The sequence below is a fragment of the Carassius auratus genome, chromosome 21 (genome assembly GCF_003368295.1).
Source record: "Carassius auratus strain Wakin chromosome 21, ASM336829v1, whole genome shotgun sequence".
Classification (NCBI taxonomy): Eukaryota; Metazoa; Chordata; class Actinopteri; order Cypriniformes; family Cyprinidae; genus Carassius; species Carassius auratus.
Window position 1 is genome coordinate 1,385,971 of NC_039263.1, and position 20,385 is coordinate 1,406,355.

Sequence of the window (20,385 nt, forward strand, 5' to 3'; positions counted from 1 at the left end):
TTAATTTTACTGAAGAGAAATCCACGTATCTCTTCTGTACTGATTCTACCCTAAATGTATTATTTTACAAATATAGACAGACATTCACACCTGAAAAACAGGTCAACTATTTCACTTGGAGAATATCGGTTTGGCTCATCGGCAGAAATATTCATATCGGCCGATACCGATGATGGTCATTTTAAGCTTTTATCGGCCGATACCGATGTTGTGCCGATATTATCGTGCATCCCTAGAATGCGTATTTCCTCATTGCTCTTTTGAAAATAAAAATGTGTATAATGTAGATCGAGACCATTTGTGAAGACTAAACTGCAAAAATGGTTGATGGTCATAATAACTTGTGATTTAAAGACGAGTAATGAGTAATTCTGTAAGTGGACGTGGCTAAATTGGCTTACTTATTATTTATTGGCTGTAAACTTATATTGATCAGTTGGAGGCATAGTTGGGCAGATTATATGTGATGAAAAAATCTGAACTTTGATAGTTTGCCTAAATTCCTTTCTCATTTTCCTATGTTCTCAATGGCATTTCTTATCCTTTCTCCAATTCTGTATCAATTCAAACCAAAACATATCACCTTAGGACAATATTTTAGGTATTTATTTATTCATTAAAAAAAAAAACGTTTAATTAAGTATATGTTTACTCTAATACAACATACAACAATTGAATACAAATAAATAAATAATTGTATTCCATTGGGAGCTCTATTTTGTTTACAATAAATCTAAATTAAATTTAAAATGTAGAATTGTATGTATATTTTTAAGATTAAATATTAAAATAAAAATCTTACTGATTTTACATTTTAAGCTCAATAAGATTTTTTAAAAAATATATATATATATTTAAGCCAATAAATAATAAGTAAGCCAATTTAGCGATGTCCACTTACAGAATTACTCATTACTCGTCTTTATATATATATATATATATATATATATATATATATATATATATATATATATATATATATATATATATATATGTGTGTGTGTATATAAAATAATAATTCCAGCAAGGACACATCAAATTGTCATGGTTTCCACAAAAATATTCAGCAGCACCTTCTTTAAACTGATAAATGTTTATTAAGAGGCAATTTACCAAATTAAAATGATTTATGACGGATTATGTGACACTGAAAATGCACAGGAATCAATTACATTTAAAAATGTATAAAAATAAAAACATAGAAATACATTTATATTTTAAAATATTTACATTTTTTTTTCTAAACTCTTAGCTTGAGTGAATACTGTATCTTAATAATATCATGAGCAATATTTCTTCAACCAAGCATGAAAACATCTTCATCATACATGAGAATATTAATCTGCCTTATATTTTAGGAATAATATCCCTTGCATGGGGATCAGCATCCTTTTTTACATACAAAACAAAAAACATCTACAGATTTGACCCAGATTTGTATCCGCTCTTTTGCCAGTCCTTCATAATAATGTCCTAATCAGACTACACCTAACCAGTGTCCAAACCTACCTCTTCGTCTAGACTGAGAGTCTGTTCAGGTCTCTGTATTATTGATGGCAGTTCAGCCTCCCCAGGGGTCTGCCATGGCTGTGCTGTTGGCACGAGACACAGAGCGCCATCTATCACCTTAAAGAGCCTGCAGGCATGACGGGAAAGAAAGGAGTTTCACAACAAAAATCAGCCTTCTTAGTCCGGTTTGAGATGTCATTGATGTATTATAGCGTCAGCGTATTCAGAGAAAGAGGGAGCTTGTGGAAACCCAAGTTTACAAATTTTACCAGGACGAAAATGAATGACATCTGTTTGCCGTCACACTGATTATTATTCCAGGCCCTTTGTGGGGTCATGACCCCTGACATCTGAGGTCAAAGCTGACATCTCGCTACGTGATAGCTTTCCTCGTCACTACTTTCTTCCTCAAATCAATGGAAAAATCGAGATTAAACTGCAATGACTAAAGGTCAAGTTGAGTGTTTTGCATTATAAATGAAAAAATTTAATTAAAAAAAATGTTGCATACTGTGCGCTCTACTGTACATATTATATACTATAGAAATGATGTTATTTAGAACAACCGCAATCAAAATGGCCCAGATTCTTCTGTTTTGTCCTGTGGGACGACCGTGCATCTCCAGGATCAGCTACCTGTGCTCGGTGGGTGTGAGTAACATACAGCAGAAGCCACGGCTGGATGATGTCAGTGTGTGTGAGAGTTTGGCTGCAGTCTCTGTGTACTGTCGGACAAGACCTGGTGCAGATGTAGCTGCCTGGAGGCTGTGTAACGCTAGACCTGCCTGCTCTGGTGCCCGGCTTGGGTTACACACACACACACACACACACACACTCAGTCATAACGTGGATCACTGGTTCTCGTAAAATCCCACGCTCCCCCCGCCGTTATTTGCTCCATCCCAGATGGGACAACTCCTTTGCATGTACTGCATCCTTAAAACAAGATACAGTATATTTACCGTATTAATTTGAAGAAAATGCAGGATATATAAAATAACATCTGTTATCTTAAATTGTTTCTGTTTTAGAATCTTTCAAATCTTTAAAAGTCTTTTAAAATAAGTTCCTACTTAAAACAAGGAAGAACTGTTTATGAGGTCATAAAAATGAACTTATATTACTATATGTTATTTATATATTTTATATAAATCTTTATTTTCATGTTGTATATACTACCATTCAAAAGTTTTTTTTTTTTTCTGTTCACAAAGGCTGCATTTATTTGATTAAAAAAAATCAGTAGTTTAGTGGTATATTGTTACAATTTTAAACAACTCTTTTGTATTTTTAAATGTAGTTATTTACTGTAATGAAAAGCTGCATTTTCAGCTCCAGCTCCAGTGTCACATGATCCTGATTTGCCAATTTGCTTTTAAAGAGACAATTCCGATTATTATTGTATTGAACAGTTGTGCCGCTTAATATTTTAGTTTTTCACTTTTTTCATAATTCTTTGATTTATAGAAAGTTTAAAAGGAAGCATTTATTTAATATAAATATTTTTTGCAACATTATAAATTAATTTACTTTTAAACTATTTAATATGTCCTTGCTGAATATAAATATTCACCTCCCCCACCTTTTTTTAGATTTAAATAATCTTACTAACCCCAACCTTTCAATGGTTATGCATTTTAATGTTAGTGTATTTAAATACAAATGCCTTTCTAATAATGTTTATAAATATTTATTGGAAGACAAAACTGTGGACAATCAAAACTCTGTGAACAATCAGATTAAATGAGACAAATCTTCTGGATGTTGCCTACTGAGTTATACTCAACATGAGCTGTATCAGTAGCACGCTACATTTCCTTGTGTTCAAAGGGGGTGAAGTGCATTCCTCAGCCCGTTTTTCAGCAAGATAAATATGACACAAGCCATGACTTCCCCTGAAGTAAATACTGTAAATAATAAAAGACGCTTCCCTCACGGCCATTTATAATGAACTGCGCAGAAGGGGGTAAAGAGAAGAGAATTCTAACATCAGGCTGCGCAGTGAAACACTGCTAACAAATTAGATGAATGCAAAGAATAGAGATTTGCATAAGCCTTTTTATTAACACAGGCTTTTGTACCCATTTTTATTCATTGTTTAGAGTTTTACAATAATTGTACTGTTACCCAGGGAACATATAGGGGTTACTTGTCATCATACTAATTATGTTTCAGCAAAAAAGAATTTCATAGATGCATTTCTCAATTGCCCTTTAATAGGCTGCATTGCTTTTTGGCTGAATTTGGTCTGTTAGAATCTTGAATCTGCTCCAATCCTCGACCCATTCTTTTTTTGGGCCTCTTTCCTGAAAACACACAGCTTTAGATCTGGTTTATTGCATAATAATGATTATTCATTGGCCATATTTATGACTGGGGCTAAACAGTATCTGAGTGTGGGAAACTGACCTTTATATTTTTGGGAACGTGGACAGTAAAACCATTTTTAACCATGGCCATGTGTATTCCAATCACATTTAAAGTGAACCTAAACATTTGCCAACAATAAACCAAGCATGGACTCACAATTATAACCAAATCTATTCATCTTTTTTTTTTTTTTTTTTACGTAAACTTTCTCTGGAAGCTCCCTCCTTTATGCAATATTCTTTATTTAGCCACCGGAAAATGGTCCTCAGCTGTGCTGATCATATCCCACGTCTATCAGAGCCACTTCTCAATGTGACCCATACTCAGTAATTAAACCAGACACAAATAAGAAGGTGATGGCATCTCCGCTATAATGCAACTCTTTCCCGGGATTCTGCGAGATAATCAGGAGATTTTCCCTGTCTATTATCCCACCTAATCTCCATCCACTAATTAACTAGCGCTCTTGGAGCTAGATGGGCAAATCCAACTGTAGTTCAACAGCGAGCAGATGTTCAGAGCGGAGAGAGAGAGCGAACCTGAGTCCACACACCAGAGACGGAGCCAAAGGAGGGATTTGTGAGTGGAAGTCGTAAGCGGCTAATGCCAATCAAAGCACTTGTTAGGAGATTTTGTTAACATGATTAGAATCAGAAAAGAGTAAGTTTCAAAGATTTACGAGGAATTTGACTTGGTGAGTTAATTCCAAGGAAATATCAAACATAATATGGAATAAACATTCAAAATTCCCAGTATGGCTGTGTAGAGTATGTTTACGCATGTATTAATCTCGTGATGTATGTCAGTTTTCTACTTTTAAAATAGTGGAGGTACATTTAAGTTTATATGGGTGCTGCTGAAATACACTTGGATTAGTTTAACACTTTTTCACACAAGTTTCCAGCATGAAGTTGTGGAATGTTGTGAAGCAACAAAATCACATCCAATATAAACATATTTGAGGTTTATGCTGCAGTCAGAAATCTGAATTATGGTAATTGTGAGATGGCAGCTTGGAAATCAACGTATTTGAAGCAAGACGTTAAACTGGAATGTGAATTGTTCAACACGAAACAAAAAATAAATAATGAAATTAAAATTATTTAATCCATTTTTATTTCCTCATGATCAGAATCAATTCAGAATGATCAATTAATCTTTTCCAGTGTTTTAGTTGCATGAAAACTTATATTTTGTGGTGTCCTTGCGGGCTGCACGCAATAACATCACAGGACGAGATGAGTAGTCTGATTCACAAAGTAACTCTTATCAGCATAGGCTTTTTAGTGAATCATAAACATACATCACATCCACTGTAGCCCAACTTTTAAATGACTCCAAGTTAATCCGGTCAATGAAGCATTCAAAAAGATTGTGTTTTAGAGTTACTTTTTGAATCAGACTAAAACATTGATCCAATCCATTGACCTGTTGAATCAGCATCAAGTTGTCATCACTATATTATCAAATCAAAAACAGAATGGGGAGCTTTGGGAACATGTTAATACCCAGCCCCATGAATTTTCCTAATTTGGAATTTTCAATTTTAGACACTTTTTTTTTATCTGTTCCTGGTTTAGGCAGAGTGTAAGGACTTACTTTTTCTCAATTATTCGTACCATGTTTTCCTTATCTGAATGACTAGCCTCAATCCCTTCTCTTCTCTGGCAAATCAAACCCCTGCCAAATCTGATCAGATGGACCATGAATGTGGTCATCATCTGGAAACCTGGGAAACCATCTTGTGGCTTTTTATTTGTCTCTGCTGCAGACAGGATAAGACAGGTGGAAGAATGTGGACGTAGTGGCTGTCAGAATGAGTTCCCAGTGCCTCGACTTCAATGTGCTGTCTATGAATTATTGCTGGAGCCAGCGATGACAAAAGAGTGTGTCTCATCAGACGCCACCTCAAGCTCTTTTGATATTTGCGAGAAGAATGACGTGGAAACATCCATATTCAGGGTGTTATGTGAATCTGGCGAGCATTTGTACAGCTGTACACACACATCTACGCCTTTGATATGTGGAGAGAGACATATGATAGCCAATTTCTGGTGGAGATGGGAAAGTGCCTCTCAGCGTTGTGTAAGCTGTCTGCTGACACGTGCAGAAAATCGTTCACATGCCTGGAGCGTAGAGTTGGTTAGCCGTCTTGTGTTATAGACTTGGGCTCTGTGTACACTGCAGGGACTTGTTTCAATTCTGTAATGATTGCTAGATGTGCAATAACAAGATACAATATTTTACATTCTATCTGAGACATATTTTTTGATCCTTGTGGAGATACATAAAACCCCCAAAAAGTGCAGTTTATTAGTTTCAGTGATTAGTTTCAATGCATGATTTGAACAGTCAAATCACTTTTATTTATCTAGTGCTGCATACAATACAGATTCTTTCAAAGCAGCTTCAACAGGAAAAGTAGTGAAATTAAATATGCAAACTTCATCAAAATTTAGGTAAACTCAAAATCTGTTGTAAATAATAATAATAATAATGTGTTAAAAAATAATAAATACAGTATCTTTTGGGAAAAAAGGCTAAGAATATTGATGACTCATGTTGCACTTGTGGACGTATCTAATTTTCTGGTCCAATCAAATGATCGCTAATACTAGGTCCTTTTACCTAATACCTAACCCTAACCCTAACCCTAACCCTAACCCTTATGGCTGTCACACAAACAAAAACCTGTTGGTTAAATTAGGCTAGCAGGCTTTAAATGGCCTTTTAATATGTTCCTCCCAAACTTCCTGTTTCAGTGGGAAATGCATCAACGAAGGAAAGGAAACTCGTAAATCTCATTAATATGATTATTTAAACATGTCAGCCAGACAAAAGGACAATATATATACAAAAAACTTAATGGAATAACACAAGAAACTGAAAGCAAAGACCCAAAAAGAGAGACTTTCGCAATAAGAGTCTAAATAAATTCAAAATAAAAGACTGAACACGAGACATGAAGAAAAAAAAAAGAATCAACACAACCATTAGCCAAACAAACACTCTCACTCTCAGTTTGCTTGAATCTGTTATTCCTCGTCTCTTGCCCTGGTCTAACCCACCACTCAATTCACTTCCCCAGAGAAGACAAACAGACAAAGAAGAGGTATAAAGCCAGTGTTTGTGTGCAAGAAAACAAAAGTAGTAAATCTGCCAGCCCCCAAGGTACGGGACCCTCCCAGCCCTGCTAACCGTTAATCAGCCTTGCCTCTGTGTGTGCGTGTGTGTGTGTGTGTGTTAGCTGGGCTAATGATTTCCCAGCTAGACCACCACACCAGCCCCCCCACGACCCTCTGAGCTAGCCCCCAAAATCAATCTTGCTCTCATGAATTATTGAGTTGTTTGCCTTCAGCCTTTTACAATAGACACTAAAGGAGACCTGTCTTCCTCTTTTCCTTTCTCTCTCAGACTGCTCTTTTTTTCTCTCTCTATTTCTATTTCTATCATTGGGTTGGTCTGTTGGGGACTCTGTCAAAAAGGTTTCCAGAGGTCAGGTCATCTTTCTTGCCAGGTGAAAGTATGGACTGTGTGTATGCTTTTGGCTAAAGGGTTCATTTCCGGTTGGGTCAATGCAAGATGCTGCCTGTAATAAGGATGTTAAAAGAACCAGTATTTAGTTGGATGCTACCAGTCTCTCTTTAGTACTGATATTGAGTACACCGTCTTTGTGTCATTTAAAACATTTTGACTAATATTTATAAATATTTAGATGTATTTAATATTTGTTATTAAATATAATAACAACAACAAGTATCTGTTATTATTTAATATTTTTAAAAATGTTTTATTATAGATTTACAAATATTTTAATTATTTGGAAAATGTTGTTTATAGTTCCATTTAATTCATGAAGTACTGTATTCATATTTATAGTATTTGTTTTTTTTTTTCATATATTTGTACAAAATGTTGTATTTTAAAATAAATGTTTTAAATATGTATTTAAATATTTATAATTTGCTTAGAAAATTATATTAATCTTTTGATTTGACTGATGGATTATTGTAACTGAAAATACTGTTTCTATGTTTTGAAAGGCTTGACAGGATCCCTCAAAGGGATTTGAAACCCAACAATAACAACAAAATTACAAACTATTAACATGCTAATTTATTATCTATTTGTGTTTCCAGTTCAAGTAGTTATTTAAACACCACAAAAAAGGTAGTTGAACTCAGCCGTCCAACAAGGCGTCTTGTATTATAGAATAACTGTGCCTACAACACAGAATATAAGCATGAATATGATCCAGGTGAACCAGTCATCAACTTGATTTCCATATCTCCAGGGACCTCTCAGTCTGATTGACAGCTCTCTGTTCCCACACTGGGGTGAGCAATTACCAGTCCTGCATATTAAGGATTGCTTGTGTAAAATGATGCTCCCGTGTGATTTTCTCTTTCTGTGTAGTTTCTTTGCGGCTTGTGTTGCATTTATGCCTATTTGAAACTGAGTGCGAGAGAAATTTCATCTAAAAACATAATAGCAAGAGTTACGAGTGAGTTGATCCAAAGCAGTGATTTAATCATGGCATGACATCATCATTTGAGTGACATCACATCTAGTAATCGTGTCACACCCTTTTGAGTCATGGAACTGGCATTAAAGGAATAGTTAATTGCAAAATGAAATCAGCCTCATGTCATTCGATACCCATGTGACTAGCTTTCTTCCATGGAGCACAAAGGAAATGTTCTGAGAAATATTCCCGCTGCTCTTTCCCAAGTAGCAAGGAGCTGTCAAATACCGAAATTTTTTAAAAAGCACCAAAAAATTTCAACATGATCTCCATACATTAAAATACGGCTGGTCAAAATGCGTTACACCAGGTTTGACACACTGACAATGTAGAATCAATGATATTTCATGACAGTGACATCAGACTTGGCCCAACCTATTTTATGAGAGAGAATGAGATTTGCAAACTGTGTGTCAAAGGGGTTTAGAGTAAATGATGACAATTTTCAGTGAGATTATTTATTGATGACTTTTAGCACATGATGTGTGATATAGGTGATATTTCACTCATTAGATTACAGACTATTTTATAACACTGATATTATTTAGTAACGGATATTGGAATAATTTCGAATTTTGGGTCAGTTTAAGAGTATACAGTGTGTTAGAGAACAAGGTGGGATCATATGGGTGCACTGATCTGCATTCACTTTAACTAACATAAAATGACAAATAAAACACAATCACCTCTTTTTTTATTACTCACATATGTAAACTCACACAAGAATATGCAGAGTATTTCTCTTGGCATGACAGTATTGACACAGCATTGAATTCTCACCACTACATCAGAAGCCAATTCTACAGTATTTAACAAATTTAGATGTAATTCTCCTGTTTAATTTCTATTAGCATGTCATTTTATGAACACATGCCGGTGTTATAAAACAAAAATGTGTAAATGCTCAGAAATTTACAATTCTTGCAGTTAATGCATTATATAACTGCTTTATTACTATGTTATAAACGTGTAATAACACAACTTAAATCTCTTTTTTGGGATTTGGGCAATAGTGAATGGTCTAACTTAAATCATGCAGAATAGATAAGTTGGTAAGGCTGAGAGAGGAAGAGCCCAAATGAGTGAGTTCAAGGAGAGAGAGACTCAAAAAAAAAATACAAAGAAAGTGGATAGGGAAGACCCACTTCTCCCAATCTCTCTCTCTCTCTCTCTTTCTGATTCACTTGGAAGTGTGCGTTAGCCCTCATAAAATATTAATGTTGGTTGTGCTCAGAGCCATAATTGCCATCTCAGCCCGTGAATAATTTATGCTGCTGTGCTGTTCACATGGGCTCATTTACTCTTGGTGTGGCTCGCACCATACAGGATTATGGCACAGGCAGCTATGGCCGCTGTTTTGCATTTAGTAACCAAATTAGATTAGCTCATGCAAAAGCTTCTCTCATCATGATATCAGCCCTGCTGAATTTCAGGAAATGCAAAAACCTATTTTCTTTTCATCGTCAACCAATCCAGTTTAATGCCCTGAAATAACTCCATGAGTGTGCCATGAGTGTTTAAATTATACCATTGTGATCCATTTCAACATACTGTCCTTCTATATTAAATTATACTCACTATAGACACATAAAACTACCATCATTAGGATAGGACAATATACAATTATTTGAAAATCTGGAATCAGAGGGTGAAAAAAAAAAAATATATATATTAATAATAATAATTCAAAAATTTGAAGTCGCCTTTAAATTTGTCCAAATCTTTAGCAATGCATATTACTAATCAAAAATTGAGTTTGACATATATTTACAGTAGGAAATTTTCTAAATATCTCCCTGGAACATGATCTTTTCTTAACTCTTTCACTGCCAGCATTTTTTTTAAAAGTTGCCAGCCACCGTCAACGATTTTGATGATTTTCACACAAATTTCATGGACTCCAGGATATATTGCTGTATGAATATTTGAATATGCAATACATCAAAATAAAGATCAGAGCCTCTACTTTTAAACAACAACAATCAACACATTTTCTAGCTTAAAGCTTTCTTTTTTATCAACACTTGAATATTGGTAGGTTTCATAAAAATGCATAATTTTCAGCAAAAAGCTGAGAAAATTGCATTTTTGTGATAAACTACATCTGGCTAATATTCCGTATGATTATCAAAGCATACAGTAAATCGCATCCATAAATACCTACAAATTTGCACATGGCTAGTAGATTCTTTGCCACACTTTTCTTTTTTTTTCTTTTTTTCCTTGAGTGTTTATTCACCGTGTTGTTCATGTTCCAGATGTGACCTACAACCTGAACTAGCCTTGCCTTGTCATAACCAATTATTTGATATGACAAAGAAAAATGATTAAAAAACATACTAATCATAGAAGAGGCTATACAAGTCATTGTATAAATTAATTACGCTTTTACTGATAAAAAAAATAAATAATCGATCAAGGCAACAGAATGTGCATAAATTAAGACCCTGAATTAAAATGGGTCTTTTTTGATTCGGTGTGTTTTTCTCCCGTGTTCATCAGCGGTGGTGTATTGTGATCTGTTCTAGAGAGGTCACAGGTGTCTCACTGTTAGCTCGTGAAAGTAAGTACAGCTCCACACTCAACCCCTCTAGTAATTGGCCTTCATTGGAGTGCCCTTAACTGAAGACGACAGCAAGGTCCTTTCAATTATGGAACTGAGTGCGAGTGTGTGAGTGTGTGTTCATGAGATGATACACACACACCTTAGTGCTCTTTGCCATATAACTGTGCTCGTCGGGCCACATTAGGATAAAAGTATTAAGCAGCCTAACCTGACTCATATAAAAGCACATGGATATACACACACAAATGCACATCTAAGTGTATTTAAACACTTAAGTCACACTTTATGCGAGAGTATCATTATATTAAAACTAAGTGGCATCTGCAAACAGATTTCTTAACTTCACTTTTAATTAATTCACAAATTGCACATTCTTGACAGATTTGAATGAATTATGAGTATCTTTTTTAACAGTGATTTCTTTGTAAAGGCTACACATGACACTGCCTTCGAAATTTGGCTAAAATGAGGTGTCTTACCAGGCAGCATAATTAAGTTAGCAATCTTTTGGAACAGCCTTTGTGTCGCAACGATGCTTTTGGAGCGGAGCAATCGTGGGTGTGTTTGAAACAGAGTTCTAGAAAGAATAGCTGATTCATTTTCTAACACATTCAGTGTCATATTGACAAAAGAGACAGACAGAATTGCAAACAAAGAGGCAAGAGAGAAATGCATGAGAAAAAAAGGTCCTGACAGACGGGTATGTGCCATGGCATTATCCAGTTAGACACACACACTGTTTGTGTGCCAGTCAGAGCAGCTGGTATTGTGCTGTTACAGCTCTAATGCCAGTCTGTGAGTGAAGGGTTTGTGCTAGTGCCCATGAATGTGCCCGATTTCTGCTTACCATGATTATGAGAGACAGACATGATTTTCTCTGTTTGGATGGGACTCTGTGTGTGTGTGTGTGTTAGCAGCGTTTCCCTGCACGACAGATGGGCGCTCCACATTTCAGCACACTGCCTGTTGCTGTGTGTGTTTGTCTGTGTATGTGTTTGTGTTACTGAACTTTAGAGATGTGTAAAAGTCTCTTTAAAAATGTTGTACACCTTTTTTAAATCAAGAACCTTTCATGTAGTATGGGGTTATTCAGATATTTCATCACCTGGACAAAAGTATTAATATATTTGGAAAAAAGTAAATATATTTCTCATGGTAAAGAGTTAACTTTAATGTCATTGATAAACTACTGTACTTCTAAAAGTTTATAAAATGAACTTCAAGTGTGCTAGTGCTATAAAAAGACAAAGACTTTTATATGTCCCACCACTAGTTGCCGTTTTAACATGAAGTATGTCAACATTTAAGAAAATTGCGCTCATCAAACTATTTAAAGGGATCTTTAAGGTACCAGTGTATATGTTTTCTTAAGAACTAGAATCAAAAGATCTTTGTGGAGCTTACAAAGGTTCTCCTGTGGCATCAGAATCAGGATTTTTGGTCCTAATTGGATCTGTCTAATTTCACTGTTAGAGGTTCGGTGAACTTGAACTGGTCAGCAGGCATATTTACAGTGTTTAAATGTTTGTCTATTCTGTTTAAGCTTTTCAGAACATTCAATGGATTCCTTCAGTCCACCGCTAACCAATCATTTTCCTTCTTTTGCAGATTTTTTCTCAAGTTTTTCCTGAAATGCAATCAGAACTGCCTGAAGAATGCAGGGAATCCACGGGACATGCGGCGCTTTCAGGTAAACCTTTAGCTTTTAACCTTTTCATTCATTAGTTCATTACTTATGCTCACTTTCCTTCCATCCATCTTTCTAACTCAGTGTTTCCAGCTCTCTTAGTCTGCTTTTGCTGATCTGGTCTGGTTCTGAATGTTTTGGTATACCAGTGTAGAATATCGGGGGTAATTGTGCTCTCATTAATTATTATTTGTGGTGTGAAATATTCCTTTATCTGCATGCAGTTTTACTCTCTTCAGCATTTGATGGTATTTCAAATCTGGCTCTGAGCCTGTAAACACACTCTGCATAATTGCACGACAGTGTCGCTCACACAGTGCGAGTGTGTTTGAGTGTGAGACATTGAGTAAATAACCTATCACTGCTCTGCAAGAAACACAAGACCTTGACCTCCAGTCATTCACTGGTATTTGACCCTTGTTGCTTTCACAATCACACTCTTCTAACACTCTTTATACATGAATCTTTAAAACAACAAGAATAGACTTTGTTTACTTTCTTATTAAACTATTTTAGATCAAAAAGGTACAAAGGTTGTCATTGTGGTGGTGCCTAAAGCCTGTAGCTCTGGTCTTATTTTCTTTTCTGCTGATGTTCTGTTAGTAGAATAAGTTGATATCTAGTTAGCACAATGTCTGAATTGGAGTCAAAGCTACCTATAGGTTTTATGGAGTTGACTCCAAAATATCAGCCCATTTTGAATCAGTATTCATTGTTGAAGTAAGATATTATCTCAGCAGCTATCTGTATAGTTCTGTCTATAAACTAATCATCTGCATCATCTGCAGTTAAAAAGTCATAACTGCATGATATAGATTAACAAATGCAAGTAATAAAGTCAAAATTTATTCAGTGGCGGAAACTGGCTTCCGTAGATGTGATTTTAGAAGTTTGATTTTAGAAGTTTGAGCTCATATTAAGATCTCTGATATATATACTGTCTCTCTCAGGCTTTATAATTGCAGTGAATAGGGTGTTGAGATTTTGAAGCCCAAAAAAGTGCATCCATCCATCATAAAAAGTGCACTAGGTTAATACAATTTTTTGAATTAACTGTTTCTCTAATGTCTATTTCATTGTTGTCTAGGAGCAACAATTGATATATTAAAAGGAATCCCACCTCTGAACATCAAGGACTATGAGGAGTAAAAAAAAAAAAAGTGAATGATGTAGATAGATAGGGAGAGAGAATAAAACAAAAGTGTAAGTATATGCTTAGCCACGTCCCTTAGAGACTTACCTCTCTTCACCAAGTCCTTTCTTTTTTGAAGAGGTGGAATTTCCTCTCAAAGCTCAACAGCAATTGAAATAAGAGGCTCTACAGTGTGTGGGGTACCAGGGGGTCTCTGCAGATTAAGAGGGCCTGTTTGTGCCACTCATAATGGCAACCTCCAGCACTTATTACGTTCTTCGCATTGTCTCAGGGCGCACAAGTACTGCACGCTTTTTAATTTAATTAATCCGAGCCAACCTCTATCAACAATCAATCAGAGAGAGCGGGGCATTGTGGGAAAGGCGGAGAAGTGTGTTTTGTATGCGGTGTTAATTAGTGTACAGCATGGAAATATTTAGAGACTGCGAGTGCTTTAATCGTGGCACCGCTGATGAGGTAAGGCTTCAGTTCCAGTTTTTGCCAGTAGTGGGAGAAAAATTTGACACTTTCCTTCAAAGTGACAAAATACAACTCTTTTTTTTGTCATTTATTCCCATTACCTTTCTTTACAGGTGGTTGTGTCGACGACTGTGAGTGTAGAAGGACATGTTCTGGCTGTTTCGGACAACATGTTCGTGCACAACAACTCCAAACATGGCAGAAGAGCTCGGCGACTGGACCCGTCGGAGGGAACGCCATCATATCTGGAGCACGGTGAGTTACTGCGGATGGATCATCAAGAGTTTAGCAGACAAATGGAATTGCATTTACATCTTTCTATTGAATTGGCTTCTAATTGGGAATTGGGATGTCTTAGGGGCCATTCAAACAGAAGGAGTCATTGTGCTCCCAAAGAGGCAAGATGCTAGTGCAACGGTCATACGGTCGATCTATTGCATGTTCACACAGAAAGACTTTGGAAAAATAGTGCATTGGAATGGAAAAACGCATTTTAATGAAACAGACATTTCAAACTGATTCAAAATACAAAGTCTTTTCTGCCTACTCATCCTGTCCCTATTGGTTTGCAAGAGGAAAAAAACGATAAATGGCATCGGAAGGAGCAAGATGAGGTTGGCTAGTTTGTGAACAGGGACCCTGACAGATCATGTAGACTCACACTTTATTATGCTGTGATGAAATATGCAGTAAGCCTCCGCAAGCCTCTGACAAAACACACACAAGTCCACATTTTACTAATAGTGTGTTGATACAAAATCTTAAACTCCATCCAGTATGTGTGAATGAGTTGCTGAGAGATAGCGCTTAGCTGTCGGAGCCGTCTGTGAGCTTTGGCCCTTTAAGTCACTTCTCCAGTGGTGCGGAGAGAGTAAAAGATGAAGCAGAGATTAATTAAAGCACTAACCTGTGCCCTCCCTCTTTCCTTTAACCCATCCCTCCATCTGCAGAAATTACTGTGGTAGGTTTTAATTGAATGCGGAGGATAAAAATTATGCACTGAGCCAGATACATCAAATTCAAAAGCACAGATTTTTAAATATGGGACATCTACTGTTCCATGGTACTGATGATTAGCATCCCATATGAAAATTAACTATGATTAAAAACATAACCAAAAAAACATGGTAGTTAGACCGTGATAAACACAAATTAACCATGGTTTTGCTACACTAACCATAGTTTAACCAAGGTATTTGTAGTAAAACTGTGGTTATACAAATGGTAATCAATACACAAGAAACATGGTTACTACACTTTTACTACAATAAACCATGGTTAATTTTAATAAGGGAAATTCATGTACTATGGTTTTTATATGGTACTCTGAGGTATTGTTTCTTAGACGGAGATTCCAGTGGAGTTTGTTGTTAGCATATTGCTAAGCTAATAGCATGATTATCCAAAATACATACACAGTACAATGCTGGGTAAAGAACAATCTCAAACTATTTCATTGCTTGTCAGTATTAAATTAATTATATATTTATAGTCAGACTATCTTTATCCACCATCTCGTGCTAAAGTGCTAATTACGTTTTTTTTAAGTTTGGCTTCTGTATACTCTCACTCACTATTTCCTACATTACTTTACTAATATGTACATTGAATAAGTGAATAAAAATAAGAGACTGAAGTCAGAAAATGAGTGGAAATTCATTTGTGCATAGGTATTTTCTAGCAGCCAACTGTTCAGCGCACATTGGTTGTACACTGTCGAGGTGCATTATGGGACTGAATGAGTTTACTCAATTTCATCCATTATGGTTTTGGATACCTACAAATGGCTGCAGAATATAAACCTATGCCTTTTAAAAAACATTCTGGTGTCTTCTGTGATTGTTACAACTCTCAAATGTTTATTTTGTCCATGCCTAGGCCTCTTTGTTCTTGACCGACATGGCAAAAGCATACCGTTGTTATTAAAAAATTAATGATTTAATGCACACTCTGAATTATTAGCATTGTCAGTATACATTCACCTTTAAATCCTCCTGACATAATGCAGTGGAAAAATCCCACTTTTGACACCACATCCATCACATTGGATTACTGACGACTGAGAACTCGAATAATAACTTGAAAGTAGAATAATATATGACAAAAATTGTCTCAGAATTCCATTTCTACCTCATTTGCTAAAGCTCTTAAAAAATTCAGAAATAGGGTGGTTTTTATTATTGGAATGTTTTATGGCTGTAGACTCTCTTATTGGAGTTTAGCTTTAGCGTTAGCTTTCGCGGAGCCCATCTGCACAAGACCAAGCCCACAACGACATGCTTTACAAAGACTATTGAAGTATTTATCTAGACGTCTGACCAATCCAATCAGTGTCCCATTTAGCCTGTCAAGGATTTAGATGTCCAGGGAAATTTGTTGGATCTGAATGGAAGAACAGAACATATGATGTGGTGATTTAGGGTTGTGGATGAATATGGTGTGATAAGCTGTGATGGTCTCTTGGGGTTTGTGGCCGCGTTCTGGCGGCATCAAGCAATATCAAGAGGTCTGTTTGCATTTGGATGAAAGACAGAAAGTACAGATTTACAGTTTTTGTATTGACAGTAAGCCTCTTGTTTTTGTTTTTTTTTGGTTAGGGTTTCAGTTTATTGCATTTCAGATGGACAAGCTCAGGACATCCATTCTATCCACAACTTTATTTCATGGTGCTTGTTAAATTTACATTTTCCTGTTTGGCGGCTCAGAAAATTGGTGAAAAAAATCAATTTTTTTTCCCACTGTTGATAAGTGCATGTAACTGCTGTAATTTAATTGTGCATTGTTTATTACGGTGCAGATTGAATTATGAGCAACGGGATGACATTAATTTGGCTTATCATGGTTGAGGTTCTAATAGGTCCCAAACTGACCTCAGATCAGGTCTGAAATGTTTCATTAAAAGAGCAGCAGTTAGAATAAACTTAATGAGTGCAACTCCGATAACAACAACTGGGTGGATGTATGTATCTCTTGGAGCTGGAGGTTGGTGTGTGACCCCAAATACTCCAACATACAGCATTAAATGAGTTTATAAGAAAGGGAAAACAGGAAAAATGGCTCAGCTGAGCGCATCCCAGTGGAAGACAGTCTCTCTGTCCCAAAGCACCAAGCACAGACCCTAGGGACGTGGAAAGGGGATGCAATCTGTCCATGGTGTGCAATAATGTGCTATATACCTTATGTGGGCAGTGAATTTAAATTCAGCGTGTAGCTTCTGTGGTTTTAGTTTCTACTTTTAACGTGTTTTAAATCAAATTGGCTTTACTCTAATATCAAAAGTTATTTTTTATATATTATATTAACGTTTAAATATATTAACAGAGAGACAAATAAAAAACACAACCCTGGTGTTGCTACAGCCAAGCTCCCTTATCCAAATTATTGCTCATAACTATTTCGGGAATTAATATTAATAATATTATATCTATCAATTGTTAAATAATCAGTTAGTCCTGTTATGCAGTGTCTAAAATTAGTATTCTTGTATTTTTATTTTTTATAATTATTATTATTTTATTTTTTATAGAAGTGTTCTAGTTTTGTCAAATAGCATGGAATGTTTTAGTAATAGAAAAATCAAGTACCACAGAACAATGTCTCAAAATCAATTGCCAATGCTAATAGTGATAGTTATTTATTCATTTATTTATTTGAATGAAATCTTTTGAAAATGCAGCCCATATTCTCCCAATTGTGATATCATTATATCATCTTTTAAAATGGTTAGTTTAATTGTCATCAAATATACTATGACATGAGAGGACACATATAGGGATATCCTAAAATTGTCATCTTTGTTGTGTTTTTGTGCTGTACAGTGTCGATCAAGTGAAATTGCTCAGATGTGCTTTGCCCTGTGTTCGTACCCCTGTCTTTTGGTTTTGTGTGTGTGTGTGTGTGTGTGTGTGAGAGAGACTTTTTACATTGTAAATTAAACGTGTGTGTGTATGTGTGTGTCTGTGTCAGAGCAGCATGGTGAGCAGATGGCTTAGAGAAAGCCACAGAAAGTTTAATCCTATCAGATGGATTCATGCGTCTCCATCTGCTTAATCCAGCTACCATTTCAGCCTCCGCCAAAAACCTCCACTCACGCCAAGATTAGCGCCACAGATTGCACCTCATCTTCCCTACTTTACCACCCAACCAAACGCCAAAGTGTGTGCGTGTATGTCTCATTTCACCCTCCAGGTCTGCTTTTCTTTCTTTTCTAGTGTCTGACACAAGCATGACATGTAAAAAGAGAAGATTAACATGTGTTTACGGAACATGAGAAGTTGTGCTTTTCCGTAATCTAAAGCTGTTTGTGATTAGGATTTAGGGATGTTTTTCAAATTACAAAAGGCGGGTTTCAAATATTGGCCACAGATTAAGCTTTTTGCCTTTCGAGATTTTAAATATGATAGGTTTTTGAAATGTAATAACCAAATGATTGGTATTTCACAATTGTGGCAAGCCTTTGTATTTGAGAGGCCAGATGTGTTTTTTTTCTAAATGGTTTAAATATTTTTATTTGGATTATTTTCCAAATTCCAAATGACTGACATTTATTACTTTAACAGATATAATTACATTATATAATACTTAAATCATTAGTTAAAAATTAATTAGTTTTAATTAATTTTAAAAATTAATTAGTTTTAATTAATTACTATATCCATATATAGTCACTGTGTAATCACAAATAAAACAAAAATAATAATTCATTAATTAAATGATAGAAAATAATAATAATAATGGAATGAATCATTGTAATAGTATAAATGATCATGACATGTTCAGGACATGAAAGACTGCAAATTGGACCACATTTAAATCATTCCAGTAGATGTTAAATAAATAAATAAAATAAATGGTGAATAAAAAAAATATTAATGAAATGTATTATACTATTTTAATTAAATAAAAAACATTTTTTTTTAATAAAATTTTGTATTTATTTCAGTCATTACAATCATTGTTAGCACTTATTAAAAATGTTTACACACACACACACACACACACACACACACACACACACACACACACACATATATATATATATATATATACATATATATATATATATATATATATATATATATATATATATATATATATATATATATATATATATATATATATATATATATACACATACATTTATTACAGATTTACCTATAAAATCAGTGCTGAAAATAATATTTATTTGAGGCATCAATCATTGTTTGTGCTTCTCATAAATGTTTTGTTGGACCTCATGTGTCTGATCATTAGGCACCGCTGACATGTTTCTCATACTGCTCCACTCTTCATGTTCACTGTAACAGCTCATCTAAGGCTCGCAAGGTTACAGTATATCTTACCTGACCTGCATCTCACAGTGTGTGGATCTAACAGTCACGCTGGCCCTTCACAACCCTTCGTCTCTTTATATCTCATTACAGTGAGTGACGCTTTGGCATTTGGGAGCAAAATGCAGGTAAATGCCGGCCGCTAAATTGCTTTCTTTGCCCCCTGCTAGCACGAGACTCTGCGTCTCGGAGGGGAGCAGACAGCTCTAATAAGCAAACTGACCTTTCTCCGTGGTGGTCCCTTTCTCACTCAGCCACTGATCCACGGCCGCCGTGGAGAGCAACAAACAGAACACGCTAAACGAGCCACTGTACCTCGACGCCCGGTGACAAAAACACGTGTCTCCTACAGCAGGAGGCCTAAGGTCACCTCATTTACACCAAGACATACAACCACACTTTAATGGTCATGTCTACTCTTAGGACACTTGAAGAATTGATAAACAGTTTGCCCGTGGATTTTTAACCAAATAACACTTTACGATCTTACTCATGATCTGCTGACATTCTCAGTAGTCTCACTAGTGTTCAATCTTACTAATAATAATAGCAATATTTATTTATTTATGTGAAATGTCACATTTCTACCACATTTTACACATATTTTACAATAAAATGTAATCTCTTTTGTCTTTTCTGAGGCAAATTTTAAAGTTTAATTGGAAGTTAAATACTGTAAAACTTAACAGTAGACATGCAGTAGAAATATTTTTTTAAACTTAAAAAAAACCCTTTGTTTAGATTATTGTAGTTTATATAAAACATGGTGAGACAGTGTCCTTGTTA

At 35.5% G+C, this 20,385-nt stretch overlaps 1 protein-coding gene across 4 annotated transcripts in view; it reads left to right on the top strand.

Moving 5' to 3' along the window:
• Positions 1-20,385, top strand: part of LOC113038178 (transcription factor COE1) — a 122,237-nt gene that overhangs the window by 68,448 nt on the left and 33,404 nt on the right. For all 4 annotated transcript variants that reach the window (XM_026195426.1, XM_026195427.1, XM_026195425.1 and 1 more), the window contains exons 7-8: positions 12,579-12,660; positions 14,383-14,524. In XM_026195426.1, the coding sequence (XP_026051211.1) occupies positions 12,579-12,660; positions 14,383-14,524 (224 nt within the window). The remainder of the gene's footprint in view (positions 1-12,578; positions 12,661-14,382; positions 14,525-20,385) is intronic.